This window comes from Astatotilapia calliptera, chromosome 7, assembly GCF_900246225.1.
Source record: "Astatotilapia calliptera chromosome 7, fAstCal1.2, whole genome shotgun sequence".
In the NCBI taxonomy this organism is placed as follows: domain Eukaryota; kingdom Metazoa; phylum Chordata; class Actinopteri; order Cichliformes; family Cichlidae; genus Astatotilapia; species Astatotilapia calliptera.
Genome location: NC_039308.1, coordinates 23,733,767 through 23,759,422, shown reverse-complemented (window position 1 = coordinate 23,759,422; position 25,656 = coordinate 23,733,767). Strand labels below are relative to the sequence as shown.

At 39.8% G+C, this 25,656-nt stretch overlaps 2 protein-coding genes across 2 annotated transcripts; one reads left to right on the top strand and one right to left on the bottom strand.

The window, feature by feature from the left end:
- The first annotated feature begins 7,882 nt into the window (after positions 1 to 7,882).
- sftpba (surfactant protein Ba) lies at positions 7,883 to 14,317 on the top strand. The gene is made up of 10 exons (XM_026173972.1): positions 7,883 to 7,999; positions 8,074 to 8,123; positions 9,591 to 9,665; positions 12,315 to 12,437; positions 12,530 to 12,640; positions 12,740 to 12,820; positions 12,972 to 13,155; positions 13,502 to 13,560; positions 13,648 to 13,713; positions 13,796 to 14,317. Exons 1-9 carry the CDS (start codon positions 7,948 to 7,950, stop codon positions 13,702 to 13,704), a joined length of 792 nt encoding a protein of 263 aa, XP_026029757.1. The 5' UTR covers positions 7,883 to 7,947; the 3' UTR covers positions 13,705 to 13,713; positions 13,796 to 14,317.
- Positions 14,318 to 14,322: 5 nt separating this feature from the next.
- mat2aa (methionine adenosyltransferase 2Aa) lies at positions 14,323 to 23,581 on the bottom strand. Its single transcript, XM_026173971.1, has 9 exons — positions 23,239 to 23,581; positions 21,447 to 21,524; positions 20,988 to 21,110; positions 20,500 to 20,612; positions 20,235 to 20,378; positions 18,723 to 18,941; positions 18,430 to 18,612; positions 17,638 to 17,771; positions 14,323 to 17,066 (listed from the first exon to the last, which is right to left on the bottom strand). The coding sequence occupies exons 1-9, from the start codon at positions 23,336 to 23,338 to the stop codon at positions 16,964 to 16,966; spliced, it is 1,197 nt and encodes a 398-aa protein (XP_026029756.1). The 5' UTR covers positions 23,339 to 23,581; the 3' UTR covers positions 14,323 to 16,963.
- Positions 23,582 to 25,656: the final 2,075 nt, after the last annotated feature.

Sequence of the window (25,656 nt, the reverse complement as noted above, 5' to 3'; positions counted from 1 at the left end):
GACACCTCGTTCACAAAATGACATTTCAGGGTGCCATTTGGAAAACACATGTATCCAAAATACAAAACACATCGGGTAATTGCAACCACTCAAATACACACCTGAAGGCACTTACTTGCAAAACTGAACACCAATTAGCCAACTACAAAAAGCCCTCAATTTAGCCAATTCAAGAACTTTGCAAGCATGGATGGAGGGAGAGCAAGAGGAAGAGGAGGAGGAGGAGGAGGTCGAAGAGGCCATGGACGGACCCATATTTCTGATGAAATAAGAGCAACTTTGGTGGACCATGTCATCAACCATGGCCTGCCTATGAGGGAAGCTGGGCAGAGAGTCCACCCACATCTAAGCTGCTTCACAGTGGCATCTGTAATAAGAACATTCCGACTAGAAAACAGGTCTGTCTTCACCTCTCTACCTTCTACTCTACTCAGATGGTTTTTATAGCACTGTTCTACAGTATATACCATTACCATATCAAGTGTACAGGGTATTGCAGAGTGCTAATGCTCCTTTTGCAGCCAAAGTGGTAGTTTCTGTGAAACATACCATGATTACTTATATTGAAGTACAGTGTTGTACAGTGGATGATACAGTGTATACAGTAAAGTACTGTAAGAAAAACAAGCAAAGCGATGACAATATGAGGTTGTATTTCTCTAGAATGACTCGAAGACCTTCTGGGGGAGGACGCCAACGCCTGTTCACACAACAGCAGGACCTTGCCGTTGTGGACCTAGTGGGGGCAGACAATGCCATCCGTCTCCACCAGCTACGAAAGCAAATACTTGCAGACAGGCAAGTGTTCAACAACATAAACCATGTGAGCATCACCACCATCAGACGCATCTTGGGAAAACACAGCATCACCATGAAGCAGCTCTACAGAGTCCCATTTGAGAGGAACAGTGACAGGGTCAAAGGACTTCGAGCTGAATATGTACGGGTAAGTGTAACTGTCCTTTACATGTACAATAGAGTATTGGTGAAATCCAGTAGCAGCTGAATATGTACCATATCAGTACCACATGGATCTATTCTGAGAGCTACACAGGTACCTGTGTGATGGGGTGAGGGTTCTGTATGTGTAGCACTGTAGTACAGTAATATGTTCTCTTGGCCATGGATGGAGCTGCACAGCCTCATGAATTCATTTTCATTGATGAAGCTGGATTCGACCTGTGCAAAACAAGACGATGGGGTCGTAATGTAATTGGCCAAAGGGCAATTGTGCACGTCTCAGGGAAGCGTGGGGGAAATATCCCATTGTGTGCCGCCATAAGCCTTCGAGGGCTTCTGCATCATCATGCAAAACTAGGTCCATACAATAGCCAACATATACTCACATTTCTAGATGCTCTCCATAATATAGTTGTACAGAACAGACCAGATCAGCCCAGGTTTGTGGTGATATGGGATAATGTCAGTTTCCATCGGGCTGCTCTGGTCCAGGCCTGGTTCTCCAACCCCAACCAACTTGAAGTGGTATACTTGCCCCCTTACTCACCATTTTTAAACCCTATAGAGGAATTTTTTTCGGCCTGGAGATGGCGTGTATATGACCGCCAACCACATGCCCCCATGCCTCTTCTGCAGGCAATGGAACAGGCCTGCGGCGACATTCAGGTGACAGCAATCCATGGATGGTTTCGACATGCAAGAGGAGTTTAGGTTTAGAGAGTAGAGTTTCAATTTGGCACAGATGTGAATGGTATATTTCCCAGTGTTGTGTCATGTTTACTTGTGTTTAGAGTTTTGGCACAATGAGCGAAGTTTTGCAAAATGTGTTCAAGCAACGGGCAAAAACTGTAATCAGGTGCACTAAACTGGCACTAAAACTGACTTAAGGTTTCAGTGGACGGGTTAAAAACACAATGGTTGTTACTGTTATTACTGGCAGTGCGTCAGTAATGTTCTCACCTAAGTTATCTGTTCCAGTGATAGTGAAGACTATAATAATTAATCCTTTCACCCACCAGAGGTCACTACTGGTTTCTTAGTGTTTTTTGTTTCAGGAAAACATATAAACGTTAATATTAGACAAACATAACCTGAGTAAATGTAAAATTTAGTTCAGTTCAGTTTCATTATTTCATTTATTAAGGGGAAAAGGCTGTCCAAAGCTACTTACATAATTGCTCCCTAATCCTAATAACTGGTTGTCCCACCCATGGCAGCAAGAACTGTAATCATGCATTTGTGATGACTGCCGATGAGTCTTTCACATCACTGTGGAGGAAATTTGTCCCACTCTTCTTTGCAGAACTGTTTTAATTTAGTCACATTGGAGGGTTTTCAAGCATGGACAGCCAGAAGGATCTTATGTCCAGACTTTCACTAGGCCACTCCAAAACGTTCATTTTGTTGTTTTTGAGCAATTCAGATGTAGATTTTCAGGTGTGTTTGGATCATTGTCCTGCTGCATAGAGAGCAGAATTCACAGTTCCAACAAATTACGCCAATTCATCTGGGTCCTGAAGCAGCAAAGCAGCCCTAGGCCATAACACCATGTTTGACTGTTGGTGTGATGTTCTTTTTATTAAATGCTGTATTAGTTTTATGCAGACGTAACTGGACTCCAACCTCCAAGAAAGTTCAACTTTTGTCTCCTGAGTCCACAAAAGTCTTGGGGATCATCAAGATGTTTGTTGACAAATGTGAGACTTTTTGGTCAGGAGTGGTTATTTCCCTTTCCATGCATGCTGCTGTTTCACTTTCTACAAAGAAGTGCTTTACCCACACTGAATTAAGGTCATCTGTGCAGCACTGAGGCTAAAGGATAAACACAAACAGAAACATGAAGAAAAGGAGCCTACATTTCCAGTTGTTCTACAGATTTAGACACCTGACAGCTACATGTGTCTGCAAAGGTCAATGTAGCACCAACAAAAAACTGTGCTCAAGCCCTGGAGTTTTTTCAGTAATAATTTGGGATTAAATGATACTCCAGGATCACCGTTTGGTTCTGACTTTTACTTTTGCACTACGGTTTGGGCTCAGAGACAGAATTACACCCAGGCTGCTGCACGAAGCCTTGTGGCACGTGATCACATGCTCAACCAGGTTGTAAAGCTGAAGCTTTGGCCATCACACACCTTTGCCATTGTAACACACATTCCAGAGAATTGATTTATTGGCAGGAACACTTACTGGCAGTGTGTCCATAATGATCTCACCTAAGATAGTTATCTGTTCCAGTGATAGTGAAGACTGTAATATTTAAACCTTCCAGTCATTCACTGAGTCTGGATGGTCCCTGTTTCATTCCCCCCCCCCCCCCCCCCCCACCACCACCACCACCACCAGAGGTCACCACTGTCCATCCCTGACGTGAACAGCTCACCTGTTGTCAGCTCTGGTTTTCCTGGATTTGCTCACGAGACTTGGATGGGAAGTTCGTCCCCAGGCTTAAGTGTTTCAGTAAAAGCCATTCTTACCAAGGTCAGCACCTGGAGACAGAACTGATAACAGATCTGTGTCAAGTCTATGGGTGTCCCAACACACCCTACCGGTAAATGAGTGATTGAACCAAATGGTGGCTGAGAACAGAAACAGAATTATCTCCTATTACACCTGAGTGGGTTAGGGAATAATCAATAACTAAGCTATATCTATACCAATACGAGAGATAAAGAAGAACAACAGGAAGCTAGGATTTCCCTGTTCTTCCAGGTGAATATGCCCCAGCTGTATATCTGAGAGCAAAGTTTGGTGACAGACATAAGGGACGTGAAGTAGAAAGTCCCCCCTATGATGAGAACTCTGAGTTAAAGCTAAGAGTCACAGCATAGAAAAGGCAGCAAACAAGCATAAATAAAAAAAAGCAGAACTTTACTGTAAAAAGTTGCAGTTACAGGTGCACAGTGTAAATCAAGCATGAGTCACAAATGGAGTCCTTTCACTTCTTTGTAGCTCGCTGCTTCATTTATAACTGAAACTCTACCAACTATATAACAAATTCTTGATCATTATGTATAATATTCTAAAAAATATTCACCGAAAACAAAAGCGTGAATTACAAAGATTTATTTGCATTTTTTTTGTTAATGAGGACAAATTTCCTGGATGTTACCTCAAACATAAAAAGCAGGCAGATTTTCTGCAAGAATACAGAAAAACACTCCAGTAATGATAAGCAGCTGTGCACCAAGACTGTAATGGGGTTGAAAGGGAATGACATTCATGTAAAACTGTCTCACTGTTGGCATCTAGACCGGGGTGGGGAACTCCAGGCCTCGAGGGCCGGTGTCCCTGCAGGTTTTAGATGTGTCCTTGAACCAACACAGCTGATTTAAATGGCTAAATTAGCTCCTGCAGTTCTCCAGAGGCCTGGTAACGAACTAATCATGTGATTCAGGTGTGTTGACCCAAGGTGAGATCTAAAACCTGCAGGACACCGGGCCTCAGGGCCTGGGATTGCACACCCCTGATCTAGACTGAAACTGTAAGGCATATTGAAATAACTGAAGTGACGTGTTCTCCTCTGACAGGTGCTGCTACTGTATTTTTGTGGTTTCTCACAGGAAAACTCAGGTTATATCGAAAAAGGGGAAGACTGTCGGGGGACAGCTTTCAGCTCTGGAAAACATTTACAGCATGCACTGACTTAGGAAAGTCAACACCATCTGCAAGGACCAAGCACACCCATGCACAGCCAATTTGAACTTCTCTCATCCAGCAAACTAGAGCAACCTTTCACACATAGACCTTGAAGCTCTGAATTACGAGCCAAGAGCCATAAACAGGTTTAACTAGTCCATCAAATGTCCGCATAACGACTGTTTGGACACAGTTTTAACTACCACACTGCAAACCTGCACTGCAACCATATTATTGCATTACCTGAGTCATTTTGAAACCATTTGCAATTTGCACTGTATTCATATTTTTTATTGTTTTATTAAATTACTATTTTTTTACTAGGAAAATGATTTTATTATATGGAAAACTTGCACAGTGTAAAGTCATTGACTGCGCTGTGAAAATACGGTTTTGGACATTTGTGAACAACAAGAATGAGAGAAACATAAACATTAAAATTACTCACGGTGACTTAATGACCTCAGATTTTTCCCTCAAAGGTTAATCAGGTAGAGACTATATAAAAACAGCATGAGCTGCACCAAGTTTAGTGGTTTACACATTTGCCTGGTGATCCCAGATTGCAACAGAAAGGACATCTAGTGTAAAAAATCTGGTAATCAAACATGCAGAGCTACCTGCTGGGCTGTTTGATTTGGAGGGGGGGGGATTGGCCCTTTTAAGACTACATGTTTCCCAGCATATATTCACAAATGCCCATTGATTGTTAAAGGAAAAAGAAAACAAACAATCAAAATTCTCAAGAACATATCAGGAATGCATCCAAATCCAGATATCTTTCTGTTTCAAGTGTTCTTAATTCGTGCCTGTTGTGGAGGGAATTTCAGGCCCTGGAAGAGGTTTGCAGTTTCAGACCACCGCTGTTCAAAACGGTGATGCTTCTCATTATCTGTGTCCACAGCTGTGAACGGGGCAGTTTTCAGAACTTCACTTGGTTTGGTGTGAGATTTAGTAAAACAAAAAACAAAAAAATTGGAATGGTATCAAAAGAGTGAGAGACATTTTTCTGAACAAAGCAGAACTAGATAATAGTTAAATAGTAATAAAATAATTGTAATCTAGATAAATATGACCCAAAGGTTTATAGAATTTGGTTAAATCAGCCAAATCCATTAAAAATGTATATAAAGTCCTTATTAAGTTGTTATAATTGAAGAGCAGTTTTCTAAATTCTAATTTTCTACATTGTCTTGTATAGAAATAAACGACTTCAACAATTTGCATTATAATTTAACTATATGAAAAAAAAAAGATTTCTGTAAAGTCCAGAGAGCTGCGTCTTTCCAACAAAATCACTCCACGAACTCCCTGTATTTTGATATTTGGTACAATTTCCAGTTGAATAGCTTTTGAATTATTTCTTGTCTAAACATGTGGGAGCAGGTACATCTGAGGTGTCACTGAGCAGTCCTTTGTTGTAATGCAAACATAAAAGTTGAAGAAGCAAGAAAGGGAACTAGTGCCATGATTTCCTGTAACTGAAGCCTCATGCTGCTTTTGACTTTATTTGAACCTGAACATGTGATTGTGCAGGTGTTACAAAATGTAGCGCAAACAATATGGCCTCGGTTATCTTCTACAGCAGTCAGTGAAATAATAATGCACATCTTCACGAAAAAAAACCCCACACTACTCTGCACAAATTAGTGACCAGGAACTGGTTGTCCCACCCATGACAGCAAGAACTGTAATCATGCATTTGTGATGACTGCCGTTGAGTCTTTCACATCACTGTGGAGGAATTTTCTTCCACTCCTCTGCAGAACTGTTTTATTACAGCCACATTTTTATGGTTAAAGGTTAAACGGCCTGTTTAAGGTCATGCCGAAAGCATCTCATGTCCAGACTTTTCCTAGGCCACTCCAAAACTTTAATTTTGTTGCTTTTGAGCAATTCAGACGTGGATTTTCAGGTTTATTTGGATTATTGTCCTGCTGGATAGAGAGCAGAATTCACAGTTCCAACAAATTATGGCAATTCATCCAGGTCCTGAAGCTGCAAAGCAGCCCCAAACCATCACACTACCACCACCGTGTTTGACTGTCAGCGTGATGTTCTTTTTATGAAATGCTCTTTTTTGGTCAGTCTCTGTTTTTTATTGTTGACCTTAACAGAGGAAAAGGAGGCCGGCAGATCTGTATATGTTGTTCTGGGTTCTTTTGTGAGTTGTGAATGTGCTCTTGGATTAATTTTGCAGTGGGAGATTCACAAATTCTGGGAAGGGTCAGCACTCTTCCAAGGTTTACCTGTTTGTAGATAAAGGCTGTCACCATGGTTCATTGGAGTCCCAAAGCATTAGAAATGGCTTTGTAAACTTTTACAGAAAGTGTCTTTAAATTGTGATGTGATATCTCGTTTTTTGAGATCTTTAATTTCACTTTGTCCGACAGGTTCTAGTTAAGTGTTTTCTTGATTCAACAGGTCTGGGTGTGGTTAGTGAAACTAACCTCAGGTTTCTACAAATGCGATTAGTCACAGCAACTTTCTTTCTTTTTTTTTTTTCTTTTTTTACAAACAGTAGGCCCAGTAGGCGGGTGTGTTTAGTTTTTTCTCTTAATAAATGAAACCATCATTTAGAAAATGTGTTCTATATTTACCCCGGTTTTTAGTGTCTAACAATACTTTTTGTTTGATTTTAAGCATCTACTCTGTCTGACAGTATTGAGCTAGTCATTCTCATTTTTTCCACAGGAAGTAGTAGTACGAATGGCATGTCACAGAAGTTTTAAATGTAAAAATAAACTTAACAACGACCTACAGTCATAGATCTGTGGTTATCAAAGCTTGTTGTTAGCATTAGGTCAAGGCTGTAAGGCAAATTCCTACATGTTTTATATTATTTGCTGATATTGCACAGACTCTGGGAAGCTAAAAGGAACGAGTTGAAGCAGGAGAAACATTTCCCCCATTTATGTTTGTCAAATGCAAACTGAGATTACAATCTGAAACAGTTACGTTGTGAATGGTACAGTTTTAAAGAAAGAGCGATAAAGTATGCAGAGTTGGATATGACAGTGTAGTGCATTAGGAAATACAGCACATACTTACAAAAAAAGCCCACACATGTCTTGAAAGATAAAATAATAACTTGTTTTTGCACCTTTGTGTGAGGAAGTGAATATGAAACTCGACTAACATTACCATATTGAGAATGGGAGGGGAATAAAAAAACTTCTGCTAACTGAATGAGATCTTATCAAATTGGTTCAAGCGTGCTCCCCCCCCCCAAAAAAAAAAAAAAAAAAAACCTAACGGGTTGAGACCACAGCTGTGGATCAGATATAAGCAGCTCTTGCAGTTCACCCACAGATGTGAGGAAGGAAACCTTCCAGAGACTAACAGAAGATGGCCCTGCTTACATTTGCCCTGCTTCTCTCCATCGCTCTCCAAGGCTGTGGTAAGACAATAAAATAAAGTATAGTGATGAGATTAATTAAAGTGAAGGTTATTAATGAAAATTTCTTCCTGTAGCCTTAACTTACAGCAGCAGTGGTTTGGAAAGCGTTCCTGAAGAGTTAAAAGTAAGTGATTTCTCATAGTTAAGCCATGTTTTACATTTAAATCAGGGGTGTCAAACATAAGTGACGGGGGCCAGAATCAGCTCTGCAAGGACTCCAATTCAGTCCACTGGACGGCTTTGGAAAATCTTTTCATGAGTCTTACCCAGTGTTGGTCAAGTTACTTGAAAAAAGTAATCAGTAACTAATTACTGATTAGTTCCCCAAAAAAGTAATCCCGTTACTTTACTGATTACTTATTTTCAAAAGTAATTAATTACTTAGTTACTTTTTAAAAAACACGATTTACAACCTGAAGAGGTGATAAAGCGATAGATCTTTCAGCCCAATTCTACTTTTTCTACATAATCCATCATACAAAATGTAATCAAATGGAAAAGTATCTTTTTAAAACTTGTTTTATCAGTTTTAATCTTTTAACTTTATGCATCAAACAAAAATAAAATTATATGCACCATTCTCTGACTTGAAGAAATTAATTTAACATTTAAACCTATTTTCTGCACATTCCAGCACATAAAATAAAATATTTTTTGTGTTTGCACTCAGTCTTTCAAATAGATGCAAGTAAAACACAGCAGAAAATAAATAAAGTCAAAGACTAGTGGTCCCTTTGCTCTATTTTCACCTGTAAAGCAGGAATGGGGTAGGCGGAGGTTTACTTACTTTGAAAAGTAATCAGATTACAGTAGCGCGTTACTGCCCATCTCTGGTCTTACCGCATTGCCTACTAATAAAGGCCTCCTGCATGGCCACTCAAAGTAGACCAAAATAAATAAGTAAAAGACATGAAAGTAAAAGTATGTTGTGTGTTTTTTTCACTACTGACTATAGAAATTTCTAATTTGTTCAATGCGTGAGGTCTTTTATTTACTTCAGCAGCATTTCTTTGTCATGTAGAAAACCTGAGATGAACTGTAGAAATTACATTTCTTTTTCTTATGTTAAAATATCTCAGGCAGTCAATGTGTAGTCTTTAAACTCACAGGAGGGGAAACTTCACTTGTCCGGCCCACTTATGATCAAAGAGGGCTGTATGTGGCCCTCGATGTGAAACGAGTTGGACATCTGTAATTTAAAATTTAGTAGTAGTTAGTAAAAAGGAAAAAACTCACATAATTTCCCTGAGTACCATGAACATGTTTGCAGACTTTTTCCCTAAAACTCTTTTTTTTTGTGGGGAATTGTAATGACACTATAGGAGTGTGTGATACTTTAGCACTGCTCACAGTGAGGGCAAAAGCAAATGTAAGGGCGCAGTGTTGAGAAGTGAGATTTTCATTTCTTCAAAATGAAGAAGTCTGCTGTTACACGTCGAGTTATAAAAGGTTGTAAAAGTTTTACCACCTACTTTTGAATCCAGATTGAATAAACTTTAAACCAAACTAAACTGTGCCCACAGCACAGAGATCCCAACAAACCTAGATTTAGGGTATTAATTTATGTTCATCATGTGATTTTGTTTTTCAGACCGGAGATGTTTGCCAAGACTGCACCAAAATATTTGAACTCCTTGTTGACATGCTTTCCAATGCAGACCTGCAGGTGAGTACACCTGGTGCCCGAGGAGCAAACACATTCCTAAATGTTCAAATTTGCTCGCTGATAATGTTATCCACATCTTCCATTCCCATATTAAATATATTATATAAGATTAAAATATGAGACCTGTGGCATGAATAAAGAAAAACTAAATATTTTACATTCCAGGAATTTTTAGTGTAATCTTATCATCTAGAGCACATTTTTCACCTTCGGAGATGTAAATAATCTGTAACCAGTTGTGCATGTCTTAAAAACACACACACCAAACTAAAGGTCACTTCATAGTTTTGGTGGTGAGCCACTTCCTATTTTTTCCAAGAAAAGTTGAAATGAAATTTACCATTCAAATTTTGTTCACACACACACACACACACACACACACACACACACACACACACACACGCACACACACACACACACACACTTGACTTCCAAGATCCTCTTTTGATCTAGCCTGATCTGGTTTACAGGCTCCAAAGACAGAAATAAGTTGGGGGGTTTTTTTTATCACGTATGTTGATAAACATTGATATAAAAGAGGATGTACACATGGAAAGATGCAGAGAAAGATGTTTGGGATTTATTACATAGTATGTGTCTGGAGCTTATGTAGCACAGCAGCATGCTGGTGTGAAGTCAAGCAATGCCTTTATTTAATGAACACAGCAGTATTGTGAACACCCCTTGTTTTCCTTTTTCACACTGACATGGAGTGATGTATATATAAAAAAAGAAACAACACATTAGTGTCTGAATATTTGAGTTTCACCAAACACCGCATTGCTCAGTGTCCACGCTTCACCTTTAAATCGGTTCTGCCGCTACGAAGTAACACCTAAAAAATACCAGCGTTTAATCACATGTCACTGTATCAGTGCACACTGTTAATCTCAAAAAACAAAAATGAACCAAATATCTGTTTAAAAAAAACAAACAAAACTGTTACACAATACTGTGCAAAAGTCTTGAACCACCCCTCGTTTTGTTGTGTTTTGCTGGGGAAAAGGTGCAGTGGTTCATTGCAATGTGTAAGCATACATGGAAATACAGCGTAAGAGACAAAAACAGAGTCTGATTCTAATGAGGTTGAAAGTCAGTATTTGGTATGACCTCCTTTATTCTTCAACACACCCTGAACTGTTTTCGTGTTATCTCTTAATATTCTTATTAGTCTTCAGAAATAGTTCTCCAGGCTTCTTGAAGGACATTCAAAGCTCTTCTTTGGATGTCGGCTGCCTTTTGTTCTGCTCTCTGTCAAGATGATCCCACACTGCTTCAATAATGCTGAGCTCTGAGAGGCCCATCCATTACCATTAGAGGCAGGCACACTACTGGATAAAATGCATCCCCACACAACAGGAGATGCCAGATGGCTGTAAACACTCACTGTTGGATCGCTTTACTGAGCTCCTCTGAAAATGACTTAAACCCAAAATTTTTCAAATGATGATTCATCACTCCATAAGTCCTGTTGCCACTGATTTTCAGTGTAATTTGGTCAACCTTCTCTTGTTATTTCCCTTCCTTAAGAGTGGCTTCCTGACAACCACCCTGTCCACTCAGACTCAATCTCTTGTTAGGCAATGATGAACACTTATCCTCTATTTGTCCAGTTTCCTGAAACTTTTTACGGACACGCTGCACCTGTCTGCCAACCTTTGATTAGGTTGGTGCAAAAATACTACTAATACTAGGGTTTTGATGCTTGAATGCATCATAGGTCAGTATTAAGTGTCTTAACAAGAAAAGGGTTCCTCAAGACTTTTAAATAGTATTATATAGAGGAAAATATGAAAACATAAATAAAAAGTAACATATGCCTTGTTCTCAACCACTACCACATGACACCATAGTAAACAAGTCTGGGAAAAAAAAACCCTGCTACTGTTAGGCACAAATAGAAAACTGAATAGTATTCATTCAGTTCACTTGTTAACTCTGTGACTGTTAAGATTTTGTACTGAAGCTTTATATCCACAACACTGATTCTGGTTTAGGGCCTCACATAGTATTAATAGGTGGTTAATGAACATGTTGTGATTGGATGAAAGCTAAAGGGGCAGAAGACAGGGGGGCGATCGTGATTGATTGAATCTTTATTTTGAACATGTTGAAAAAGTACAACAAAATAGAATTAAAAGAGACAAATGAACAAAGCAAAACAAAAGGAAAACGAGCAACCAGCGGGGCGATCGTGGCTCAAGAGTTGGGAGTTCGCCTTGTAATTGGAAGGTTGCCAGTTCGAGCCCCGGCTCAGACAGTCTCGGTCGTTGTGTCCTTGGGCAAGACACTTCACCTACCGCCCACTGGTGTTGGCCAGAAGGGCCGATGGCGCGATATGGCAGCCTCGCTTCTGTCAGTCTGCCCCAGGGCAGCTGTGGCTACAACTGTAGCTTGCCTTGCCTTCCACTAGTGTGTGAATGGGTGGATGACTGGGTGTGTCAAGCGCTTTGGGGTCCCTAGGGGGGACTAGTAAAAGCACTATACAAATACAGGCCATTTAAATGCATTTTAATAAATCAACAAGTTTATTTATGTAATGTGAAAAAAAAAAAAAAATGCCACACCTGCTCTGCTTACTTAGCTGAAGACAAATGGGGCTACCAGTCTTTAAGTCAATATTCTGACTCACCGCTTTATTCTGCACAGAAAAAGATCATGAATGGCATTGAAAGCGTGTGTGCACTCATGCACGGTCCAGCTGCCAATCTCTGCAAACAAGAGGTGGAGAAGATGTTCCCACTGGCCATCAATTTTGTTACTTCCATCTTGGTAAGTCTGAGAAGTCCAAAACCAGATGCATCCTTGAGTATGGCATTTCTGACACTGAGAAGTCAGTAAACATGTTTTCCTCTCTTCCACAGAAACCAGCGGAGGTGTGCAAAATCCTCGGGCTCTGCAGCTCTTGTGATAAAGAGCAGATGCTCAGCTATTTTGCCCAGGAGGCCCTTCAGGCTGCTGTGACAAGTGATAATGTGAGTATCTGAAGTTTAGAAAGACACATTGCGGGGAGAAAAAAAAAACAAAAAAAAAAACATTGTGCTGAACTCTTGCCATTTATGTGCCTCAATCAGGTGAAGCCTTCAACCGAATGCTCCTTCTGCACCTTCCTCATCAAGACTTTGGAGGGTTTGCTTCCCAAAGAAAGAACAGAGGTGAAACACGGTTATACCGCACATAAAAACAGTACTTCCTTGTGCTGCACACAGACACTTAAAAGCAATCAGACCACACAGCTGAGAGTAATCACTGCCCGTGTTTTTTTTTTGTTTTTTTGTTTTTTTAAACTCTGCTCCTCTTCTACAGGAAGCAGTGGTCAAGCTGCTGGAAGAGATCTGCCATATTCTGCCGGCCTCCTACCGCAACCAGTGTGAGACTGTGATCGACAAGGTCAGCAGGACAGTGCTGGATGCAATACTGGCTTATGCGACCCCGCAGGCCATCTGTCACCTCATGCACTTCTGTAAAGGGGAAGAATCTCTGCTTGTGGGTCAGTTTGTTCTCCCTTGCTTCTATTGCAGTGATTGTGATCGTTTACTTAATATGTCATATGTTGGACACAAAATCTCCAGAGACCAGGATGTCCAATAATTTGTCTTGTACATGCTTTATATTTAAAAAAAAGAGTTTAAGTGCAGACCTAATATGGCATAATTATACATTAGTTACAACTGCATCATTCATGCATTACAGTACTTTTTAGGCCCAGGAACTGAGATTTAAATTTGATGCATCCGTCTAATCTGAAAGCACAAATCAAAGTATACAAAACGTCCCTTTAAAGAATTCTCAGTTAGCAAGTGAACTTTCTTCTATCTCCTGCTTTAAACCTGCAGATCCATGCACTCTGACAACATACAGATGCAGAGACGTCAAGACTGCTCTCAAGTGCGGAGTAAGTAAACCTCTATTACAATGAATTCACCCGTTCAGCTTTCAGACACTGCAGTATTACATGCGACGCATGTCTCACTTTGTGCAGACTCTGTTCTACTGCCACAAATTTGCCTGGAAGCCTCTGAACTACAACACAATCTGAAGGATTAAGGTGGGTGTACATTGATTACAGTTTGTGTGAAATCAAAGTAAAAAACATGCAGTCTCAATAACACAACTTCTTTTCAAAGCAGATCCAATAAGAGTCAGCGTGGTGGACGCAGCAGATATTTCATCGAGCACCAAATCTTCATCAGCAGCATTTTAACAGTATTTCACATCCCAATTTGATTTCTTACTGCATACTGTAATTTTTGCATTATATATTCAGCCTGCACAGAGTTATGAAATGCAGAAAACATTGTGTTTAAGTGTCATCTTTACTCCACTACTGCTACTTCTTGTAGCAGAGTAAATATTACTGGCTCAGAGTTAGATTTCACTTATTGCCTTTGTGCTTTTTTTTTTTTTTTTTAATATACCAACCATTTCTCAAGTTTCCTGTCTCTTCTTTAATAAAGTGTTTTTGTAGTGTTTCCCAGCTGACTTGACAACATATCCTTTGCTGTTAAATAGACTTATGTTTGAGATTTAGAAGTCAAATGAGGTAAAAGTGTTTGAGTCGACTGCTGAATGTAGGGTGGGCAGATATTTTAGTCATCTTCCTACTTTCAAGTCAGCAGTTTGGAAGAAGTAATAAAGCACAAATAGAGACCGGAAGTGTTCGTCTTTACCACCTCGCAGACAGAATCACTTCTGCTTTATTTAAAAACATGAAAGTGTCATCTACAGCAGCACAGTTTAAAGATGTTGAAGTTAGCCCTTCACATAAAACAAGCACAGCCTGTAAGCACAAAGCAAGGGTGCATTTTATTTCAACAGTTTAAGAGAAAGTCAACAACAAATCACACTCGGAAACGCCAAAGACGGAAACTAGCCTTGGGGTTGTCAGGGTCAAAATGGTAAGTTGTGTACTTTGAGGTAGGGGAAGAGGAAATTTGCAAGAGGAGAAAAGGCACTTTTTTTTTTTTTTACCCCCCATGTTTAGCAACTGCTGGCAGACTTAAATGATTTTAAAAAACAAAAACTGAACAAGGGAGGGAGTGCTCCTCAAACACATCGTCCACAGGAGACATGTAAACAGGCTGGTTTCTCTGTACAACACCAACTACTATTTTCTCCATCTGTGGATGAGCGAGAGGAGACAAAGTTTAAAAAGTAGGTTCCTTAATTTAAATAACCAGTGTGACATTAGCCCGTCAGCCACAGCATCCTGTTATTGTGATTGCATCCTGATGCGTTTGCTGCATGCCTGAAGGAGCACGATGAAAAAATAAAATCTTACCAAACACTGCAACATTAATATATCACTTTAAGCATGCGCCAAGTCTGAATGAACGCAGTCACATAAATGCGACACCTGCATCTCTGTGGGTTGCTCAACTCACAAGACAGCAACCTAGAAATAAATACACTGGACATGGCAAGTTATCCCACCAACTCTTCCACTCGGCGGCAAGATTAAAACAGTCGTCTACAACTGATCTCTCCCTCCCTCTGTCAGAGGTTGTGTGTGAGGGTGCAGATGTCAATAAGCGCAAGTAGTCTTTTGCACAAATGCCAGATATAAAGCCTGCAGGATGACCGTAACTATTGTGGGAGTGTCTGAACAAAGGTGAGGGGAACATTAACCCTCTTTCAGACATGTTTGCCAGATTTGTAGGAGCAATTTAAATCTGTAGTACATGCAACGAGCCACAAGGTGGTGCTACAGGAGTCAGACTAAAAACCTACTTCACTATAATTTTGGGGAACACAGCACCATCTAGCTGCATGATGCAGGCATATTTTAAACCTGCCAATAACCAACACAGGAACATCCAAATGCTGCAAGCCTGAGTTGAATCAGCATTTAGGTGAGAAGTGCAACAGGAAAAGCATTTAAAGGCAAAAACTCCATAAAAGCCTCAGGTTTGAATCTAGCCAGGGTCTGACAATCACACATACATGAACAATCTAGAGTTTTAGCAAAAAAGTGTATCAGTCTCTTTAAAAGAACAGCAGTTATCTCAGAACAGTTTCTCATGGAAACATTTGATTTGTCACAATCATAGCCCACAATGTATGGCATTAAATATGAATACATCGCTTTAAAAACAAATATTTTAAAAGAAAAGCTTCTTTTACAACTTCTGCATTCGATTAACAGCATCTGTACATGCAATATGCGTTTTAGGTAACCTTAAAACTACTAACTGAAGCTGTGCGGTGCTCACATCTTTGTGATGTAGCTTTACTCTTCATGTTCCACTTTCCCATTGAGTTCAGGCGGGACAAACCAGGATAGGCAACAAGATTGGGAAAAGTTTTCAGAATTTAAAAAATAAAATCGACTTGACAAACATTCAGTTGTCCCTCCTTGCTAGTCAAACTTAGGTCCCACATTCAAACACCATCATAAAATATTTAAGTACGGTGTTTCCATGAGATAAAGGCAGCCCCTGCTTAGAGGTGACGGAGCCCAGGTTTCTCTGTAATACACCCAGACTCTGTCTCGGTAATGCCAAGTACTGTGCCTTCATCTTGGTCAGCAGAACGTTGACACATTTAACATCATTTGTAACATTCACATGGTTTTAAAGCCTACAAAATAAATCGAGGTACAGCCCAACATAACCACGAGATCATAGCAGCTTCTGACTTCTCTGTAAAACGTCAGAAAACACTGGCCTGAAGGGACAGCACAAACAAAAATAGAAATAAATAGAAAACTGTAGCGTTTGACCCATCTTTGCCATCAAGAGGTTTATAAAAAAAAAAATATACATTTTTTTTTTTTTTTTTTAAAAAAAAGGAGTGCAAGTGGAATAGAAGACGTTTCTGTACTGTGTAGTTACCGTCAAGTTAGACAAAACATTTCCACTGATCACTTCTAAAACTACACTGCAGTGAGATTCTGAATTTGAAGGTTGTGGAATACTAGAAGTGTTTTCATTACTGTATGCAAGTATGGTTTTAATATGGAGGTGTCAATAATACCAGATTTGCTGACATACAAATCAGTGCACTCTTTCCATAGGTGTGCCAGGAAACATGATCGCCATTAATTATGCAAAAGAAAAAGAAATGCACCAGAAATTATTTGAATCTGGCCGCAGCGCTTAAACTCTGGTCTTGGCAACTGAACTGAAATAGCCATTTTTTTTCTCTGCAGGGATGTGTACCAACATGTGGATAAAGGGCATTTTGTATGTAGCAAAGGCTGTCAAAGTGTGGCTGTTTGTGAGAGGACGAATTTTAAAAAGGGAGAAGACTGGAAGAAGGATGACAGACACAAGGCCCATTAAACAGGAGGGGGGTGTTCAGTACATCAGCTTCTTTGGCACCTCCCATGAAAAGACGTCACGACCAAAGTGACCGTAAGCTGCTGTGTGCTGGTAGATGGGCTTCTTCAGGTCAAGATCCCTGAAACAAGAATTAAATAGAGTGACTCGCCAGCTAAACATTTCTGCTCTTGGTAGTCGGCATCACAAATGCAGTTTGGTTAAAGGAACGGTTTTAACAACATACAATAGCTGAAACTTGTTGTTTAGAGATGTTAAAAACACAAGATTGTAGAGGAATGTTATATCATATAACTCAAATACACATGCCAATGTTTTACCTCATTAACAGACTAGGTTCCATTTTGAGAGTTTTCTGACATTTAGGCCCCAGACCCCAAGAGAGAGGGAATAACGTCTGATTGGGTGAATGCCAGTTTCACTGCTGAAATATAGAGAAGTAAAACCACCTACTTTGTGCCCAATTTCACCTACCAACTACTTGCCAGCTGGTCAAGGAATCCACATTTTTCTCCGTAGTAACCGTAGGCTGCCAGATGCTCAGACCAGTTTCTAGGCCTGTACAGCTAAGGGCTTAGACTACATGACTAGCTTTTTTATGCCTCTTGTTTAAAACCAAATGACAACGATCCTAATAAAACAGAACTAAAGTGCAGGTTTGGTAGCAAAGACCTGATACTGTCACAGAATACCTGACAATAACTCCTGGACGGAGGTCAAAGTTCTTGTTCACAATGTCCAGCAGCTCCCTTTCACTCTTCTGGGAGGTCCCGTAGTGGAAGATTGAGACAGAGAGGGGATGGGAAACACCAATGGCATAGGATACCTAAAACAATTGTTAATCATAAACACATCATTCAAAAATAATGACAGGAGAGACATTTTAACACCAAAGCACTCCACATGTGCTTTAGTACACTGATTATAGTCAAAAAGCTTCTCCAATTCAATTGTGAGTGTGATGATACAGAGCTGATCATTTCTGCAGTTAAGCCCAGGAATAGTGAGCTTACGGACAAGCTGCAGAGACCAGTTAGAACTGCTCACCACTTGATTTGCTTTCCCAATAGAGCAGCATTGAGAACTTTTTAACTGTAGAGTACATTTTACAACACATACTGTACACACTGATCAACAACTCAAGTCTAGGCAGTCACAGAAAATATTTTCTATGCTCTTAGAAAGCACAGGAATCCAATACCAGCAAATGAAAATCCAGAGCAAGATGCAATGATGCATGTACAATGGTAACAGGTTTTTGCAGACAAATTAAATATGAAAACATTAAAAGGTGATTAAACCAACAAGCAGAATTCAATAGATGACAAGCTGGTGCATGACTGTCTACGGGGAGCTGTAAACACTGCTTTTTGTGAGATGTAAAACCATGAATTTGAGTACCTTCAGTTCTAGAGGCAGCTGAGTTTTAAATCCCATTATATGCAGGTTTTAGATTGAGTAAAACTGATATACTGTGTACTCACCTGGACCAAGACACGCTTGCAGAGCCCAGCTTTTACTAGAGATTTGGCCACCCAACGGGCAGCGTAGGCTGCAGAGCGGTCTACCTTTGTGTAGTCCTTCCCAGAAAAAGCTCCACCGCCATGGGCTCCCCAACCCCCGTAAGTATCGACAATAATCTTACGCCCGGTCAGTCCAGCATCACCCTGCCAGAAGTAAAGGTGGAGGTATTAGTCCATTAAATCTCACTAGAAAGTTTAATGACCTTAGTGTGACAGCATGGCTGCCTTCAAAAGGTTTACAGCTTTTGTTTCACCTGTGGTCCTCCAATGACAAAGCGCCCACTGGGCTGCAGGTGGTAGATTGTCTCATCGTCAAGAAACCCGCTGGGAACCACGGCTTTCACCACCCGCTCCTTCAGAGAGCAACGCATCTCATCCAAACCTACGGCCTCATCGTGTTGCACAGAGATCACAATTGTGTGGACGCGCAGAGGTACCATGGCTCCTCTATCCTGCCTGTACAGAACAGTCACCTGAGGGAGAAAACAAAGACAGGTGATGGCTCCAGCTAGTATGATCACAGGCTTGAACAAACGTAAGCAAAACAGTTTGCAGGAACATCTGCAATAATAATGACATGCATCTGTATTTACCACAGATATTTTCACTGCCTGTGGCTAAAGCATTGATAGTTAATGTGAGGATGTCTTTTAGCTAACAGTATCTTTCCAAAAACAGCATAAAAACCCACAACACAAATCTTCATTTCTTGCAGAGCTCCCAAAATGTAGGACAGACAGTATTGTCCAATTTTATCTGAACTATAAATATAAATTGTATAAAGATGATGTAGCTTCTGTGTTTGAAAAGTGAAACCTGTGCACAAAAGCTTTAAATCTGCAATGTTTTTAAGGTCCACCAGGTGGAGATACCTGCAGCTGGCCTATGGGAGGACTGCTTTCTTTTTTCACATTGCTTTTCTGGTCTTTCTCCTTTAGATAACAGTAGTGGGGAAATGAGGGATTAGGGGGAAAGACATGCAGCAGTGAACCTTTGATTGGAGTTGAACTTGGGCTGTTGCGTTTAGCTTTTCAACACAGTCACCTGCTTACTATGCAAGATAAACTGGTGCACAGGAAAGACTAAGAGTCAACATGTTCAAGTGAGAATGTACTCTTTACAAGTCAGTTTTGTAAACTGTCTTAACACATCCCATCAGAAAGGAGGATAATCCATGGCATGACTTGTCTACCAAGTTGTTAGCCAATGAGTGTGCAGTTTCACAGTCAAACCCTCTCCTCACATCAGGTTTTACAAAAAAAAAAAAAAAAAAAAAAAAAAAAAAATTATTTTGAGGGTTCAAAGCTGGACTTCCAGAACTAATGAGTGGCATCATGGTAGCTACATCCACCCATCCAACTTTTACACCGTCTGTGTGAGTGAAACTTTATAAACTGCATCAAAAATGTACAAGAGTCAACAGCAAATGCACCAAAACAGGAACAGAGGGCACCAAGCACTTTAAACACAGAATATAAAATATTACCATTCATTATTTATACACAGTATTAAGATTTCCCTTTTACAGCATGTCAAAGCAGGAACTCAACATTCAAACCACACTTAAATCTGCAAATACTGTCTAAATTATTCAGTACAGTCAGAAATAGGGTTACAGCCAATTACCAACTAACCATAAGTGTACAAACTGAAGAGGAGGAAAAACAAAAGCCGAACAAAGGAAGGAAATAAACAAACTTAGCTTCCACCTACACTTATAACTTAAAGAACTGGCTCCAAACTGTAAATATACTTTGACCACATACCTGAGTCTTGGAATCGGGGCGGAGCCAGGGCAGCTCTCCATTTCTGCGCAATTCAGCCATCTTGGCATTGAGCTTGTGAGCCAGGACAATGGTAAGCGGCATGCACTCCTCTGTCTCATCAGTGGCATACCCAAACATCAGACCCTGCCACAGTTGCAGTCATGTGTCAAATCATTAAATGATTTACCAAATCATTAAAGTACATTACTGCTACATTTCTGGCTTCAGTTACTTGGCTCTAGACAAAATGTAAGAATCAGCTGACCTGATCACCGGCTCCGACATCCTCCTCTTTGCGATCCAGGTGAACGCCCTGGGCAATGTCAGGGGACTGCTGCTCCAAAGCCACCAGCACATTGCAAGTCTTGTAATCAAAGCCTATAAATCCCCCAAAATAAGCCTCAGTAAAATGTTTCAGCTTATCATTATACGTCAAAATAAAGTAGTATTAGGACAAATTTTGCATCTACTGAATTTGTCACTATGTGCAAACAAGATCTGTAGACCAACTATAGTTGATAATAATTTTAAAAAAAAGTTCAAGAATCTTTCAGCCTACGTCCATGATATCAGTGGCATTAAGCCAGAGTGGTGGCACAAGTCTTTTTATGAAAGGGTAATAATCAGACTTCAAGATTTACTGTAATTTTCTCCAAGAGAGAAGAGAGTTACCATTACTTTTCTTTCTTTGGCCTTTTGGATACAACTGCACACATTTGAACCGGAGCTAAACTCACAGCTAGCTGATCTTACCTTTCGAAGAGTCGTTATAGCCAATATGTTTAATTGTGTCCCTGACAACCTTCTGGTAGTCCACATTAGCCCTGGAGGTGATTTCCCCAGCCAACAGGATCATCCCAGTCTTGGCAACAGTTTCTGAGGACAAAAAACAAAACAATATGCAGTGAAAGCAATGAAAATGGCCTGAAGAAAATGCAGTTCATTAACAACTGTTGCCATGTCTGCACCTAAACCCCACCCTAGGGCAGAACTCTGAATGCACATGATAGATCATTTGAATACAAGCCCCTAAAAACAACATTTTAAGAAAGTACATTTTCAGACTGGTATTGTTTCAGAGATTTGTAACATGCCCAATTTTGCATAGATATGGTTCAACAGTGGATCATGTGCCATAGTTAAAAAAAAGAAAAAAGAAAAAAAAAGAAGAAAAAAAAAAGCCTTTATGGTTGCCCTGCCTCTTTGACTTACCACATGCTACTTTGGCATCAGGATCTTGTCTGAGGTGTGCATCCAACACGGCATCGCTGATTTGGTCACAGATTTTATCTGTGGAGCAAAATAAGCACAACAGTTTAATGCGATTCCTTAGTTTGGTTGGTAAAATGACGATAACAGCTGATATTTTACTTCATAATTAAATGAATGAAACATTAAATTATGCATATTATAAAAAGCCAAGTCTCAAATTAATAATTACGATCATTAAGAGAAGGTTTTACACTTCTTGCCACTTAAGACTGGATAATGACTAGTTTTCAATCAATTGTAACAAAAGCAAAAATCATTTCAATACAGAACAGATGCAAAGATATTTGTGCTTGCCCTTTCATGATGTAGTTTCCACATTTGATTGCTTGAATGCAAAGAAATTGAAACCCATAGCCTAAACTCCATATCCACATATTTGGAGGCCTTTAACTATAGTATAAGACCAACCATAGTGTGTTGGTCTTCAACTTCAACATTTCCAAAAAGCAAATTTTAGAACCGGTGTGACAGGATTTACAAACAGACTATTCAGCTTTCAGGTTGTTGAAGCAGTTTTTCTTCCCTTCTAACTGCAAAGGCTGTAAACGGGACTACTTTGCCCTCAGAGTTGAGCACTAGCCCCTGCAGTGCCTATATTTAGGAGTACTGGTAAGCCTATTATCTGTTGCAACAGAGCTGTCCCAGTATGAGACTGAGAACTGCAGCACACTGTGTCCCAAGCTGCTCAATAATTCTTCAATTAAAGCATGCAAGACCTCAGTTTTGGCTTCTTGTAAGTCTTTTCACTGAAAAGATTTAACTAGTCTTGTCACAGCGTTTTTAATGATGGCTTAAGTGCTCTAGTAAGCCCTTACAGTGAATTAGCCAACACAAAAGCAGTCCTGCCACAGGCCCGAGCCTCATTAAGCTTATTAAGTTAGGTTTTTGTTTGAGCTGTTTAGGAGAGGTGTCAGTGTGCGACTTGAAAAGTGGCGATAAAGCAGGACAAATCAACTCTTAAACATCTCCGACAAATTAAGCATTATTATCTGTCTGAACTTATGATATGATGCAGTGCTAAAAGGTAGCCAAGGGTCCTAAATAACCACAAATTTGCGTGTATTGCCAACACCCCCAACGGGATAAAACATCTGACTGCTGACGGAGAGATGGGGTGGATGTGATTGACAAGCACCAACAGTCCGGGATAACGTGGTGTTAGCATACCAGCTAGCCGCCATGCAGCTAGCATGCAACAGTGACTTTGAGCTTTCAAATAAACTATTCCCTTAACTTCTAAGGAGTATAAATGATTACAGGTAGAGTCTGTAAGGTATGTGGGAAACTTTACATTTTGTATAAACTGTTTAACAGTCCACAAAACAGAAGCCGAGCAGGCCATTCTTTCATTCATGTTTTTTGAGTTAAAACGTTCTAAATATCAGTTTTATTGAGCTTTAGAGTTTAGCCGAAATTAGACTGCTCCAGCCAGTGTAACTTTTAGCCCTTTCCCTTTTAAAACAACCTTTACATTCACTTAAATCACGTCGTGTCCTCTTCTTTGTGTCCCTTTTACTTAATATTCCCTGACTTTACTGTTCAAAAGTAAATTAAACAAGCCACTGAAATTATTATTTCTAGCTTTTCCATAAACTCCACTCAGACATGCCAAGCTAGCAGCGGTACCCAACCTTGTTTGACAGGCTAACAGGATGCTAAGCTAATTATTATGGTCAAGGAGGAGGAGGGAGGAAACTACCTCACAGACAGGGAATGGCACGTTAAAACTTACCGGGGTGTCCTTCTCCAACTGACTCAGAAGAGAAGAGGAAGCAGTCTTCATTGTAAACCGAGCTGCTGTTGTTAATGAAACCGTTCATCTGGTAGTTCATTTTAGCCACTCTTAGCTTACAAGCTAGCCGACTATATACCCACTACACAGCTTTAATAGAAAACCGGGAGACACGTTTTACACCTTCACTAGGGTCACCTGCTTCTCTCACACATACACACGCACACACAAAGCGACAACCACAGTTAAAGTTCAGGGAAAACAGGACGGACCAGACAGCTGAATTTATGGTCTGCACGAATTTCCTCAGACCCCTCAAATCATTGCTCTGCAGCCAATGTTATTGTTGAGCACAGACCATGTGGTGCTCATGGGCGTGTTCATACCAAGAGCTAAACGCCAAATGGCGCTGAAGACAAATTGCTCAAGTGACTCAAGTGAACCCTGAGATCTGCTGCACGCTGTGTTTCGTTGTGTTTAGTATTTGGAAAGCAGTTTCCAACGTTTGTGACAAGATGTTATGGTCTAGAATGTGGAAATACAAAAATAAGAACCCTAATAAACCATGATTGCACTATTAAAATATGTGCCATGAGAGGGATTAATTTATAGAGCGATTGTAAATACGTAAAGGATAAATTTCCACTGTACTGTGTGCAAAGTGTTTTCATTTTTTTTTTATATTTGTACTGAAAACATTATGAGATGTGCAAAGAGAATAGGAAGATGTCAAACAGTTTTTTGGGAAAATTACAATTTTTGTAATACCCTCTGCACACCAGCACAATGGATTTAAATCAAACAATTAACATGTGATTCAAGTAGAGACTTTCAGATTTAATTAAAGGGGTTTAGCAAATGTATTGCATTAACTGTTTAGAAAGTACAGCCACTTTCAGAGGCTCAAATGCAACTGAGCAATTGACTGACAAGCAGTTTCATGGCCATGTGATGTCTTTCCCCCGATAATTCACAAAAAAATTAAGCAGATAAGTTGATTCTAAGCATCCAACCTTTGGTAGCTTTCCACTGGAACACTCAATAAGAGGTCCAAAGGGAAGAATGTGCAAATGAAGACTGAAAAACCAGAGAAACAGCAACAACTTTAGGAAGAAATTCAGTGAGCAGCTCAGCACCACCAAAAGGCCTAAAACATGACAGGAAACAGCTTAAGTGGATGATGACAGAATTGTTTCCATGGTCAAGAAAAACAGATAACAAAACATCTAACATAGTGAAGAAGGAGGAATGTAAATACAAATGGGTTTTAGAACAAGATGCAAACCACTGGTTACACCCAAAAATAGGAAAGTCAGATTAGACTTTGCCAGAAAACATCCAAAAGAGAGCACAGTTCTGGAAAAAACATTATACAGATGAAACCAAAACAAATTTGCACCATAATGATCGTGGAGAAGGAGAGAAACAGCTAATGATCTGAAGCATATCACATTATCTGTCAAACATGTTGGAGTCAATGTTATTGCATGGGCATGTATGGGTACCAGTGAAACTGGGTCACTAGCATTTATTGATAATGTGACCGCTGATAGAAGTAACAGCATGAACTGTGAAGTGTACAAGGCTATACTCGCTACGCATGTTCAGCCATATGCTGCAAAACTGATGACTCAAAGCGACCCAAGAGTTTCACAAGATAAAGAAATGTCTTCAGTGGTGACGCAGTCGCCTGATTTCTGTAATTCTTAATCATATTATGTAATACTATTGTTAAACCCACAAACTGCACTCCAGTCACATCTTGATCCACTTTTAAATCCACCATGTTGGTGTACATAGGCAAAACTACAAGAGATATGTCATTGACCAAAGATCTACTGTACTTTTGGAAGTCAAAGCTTTGCATTTTTTCAATAAGGTGCCACATTTATTATTTGATGCTGAAGAAATTCAAAAGTAATGTTAATGTAATGAGATCACACTCCATGTTTTTGTAATCCCAACTTTAAAAAACGTTATTTGTGTTCTGGGATAGATAGAAGAACTAGAATTAGTGTCATAATCCATTAGATTAATTAATGAATTATTAAGGGACACCAAATAGCTCCAAAATGGTACAGCCACATGAGGGCATCTCACCTTCATTTAGGCAGAACCACATAAGTATATAATGGAAATATATCTTCTCCAATGGTAAAGTGAATTGGAATTAGAGTCCTGTTTTCTAACAATATGCTAACTGATTCAGGATCTGAGATGCAACTCTTATTTGTCTTATTTATTTATCCATTTATTTCAGTTTCACCGTTGTATGGTTAGTCCATCAAGTGCATTTGATCAGCAACATCTGGTTTATACCTACCCTCTTATTTACTATGAAAGCATTAAGTGTGTACTTGTTTTTTCACATGACCACAGGTAAAGTTTCTTTTTCATGTGACTTGCTCAGATAAGGAT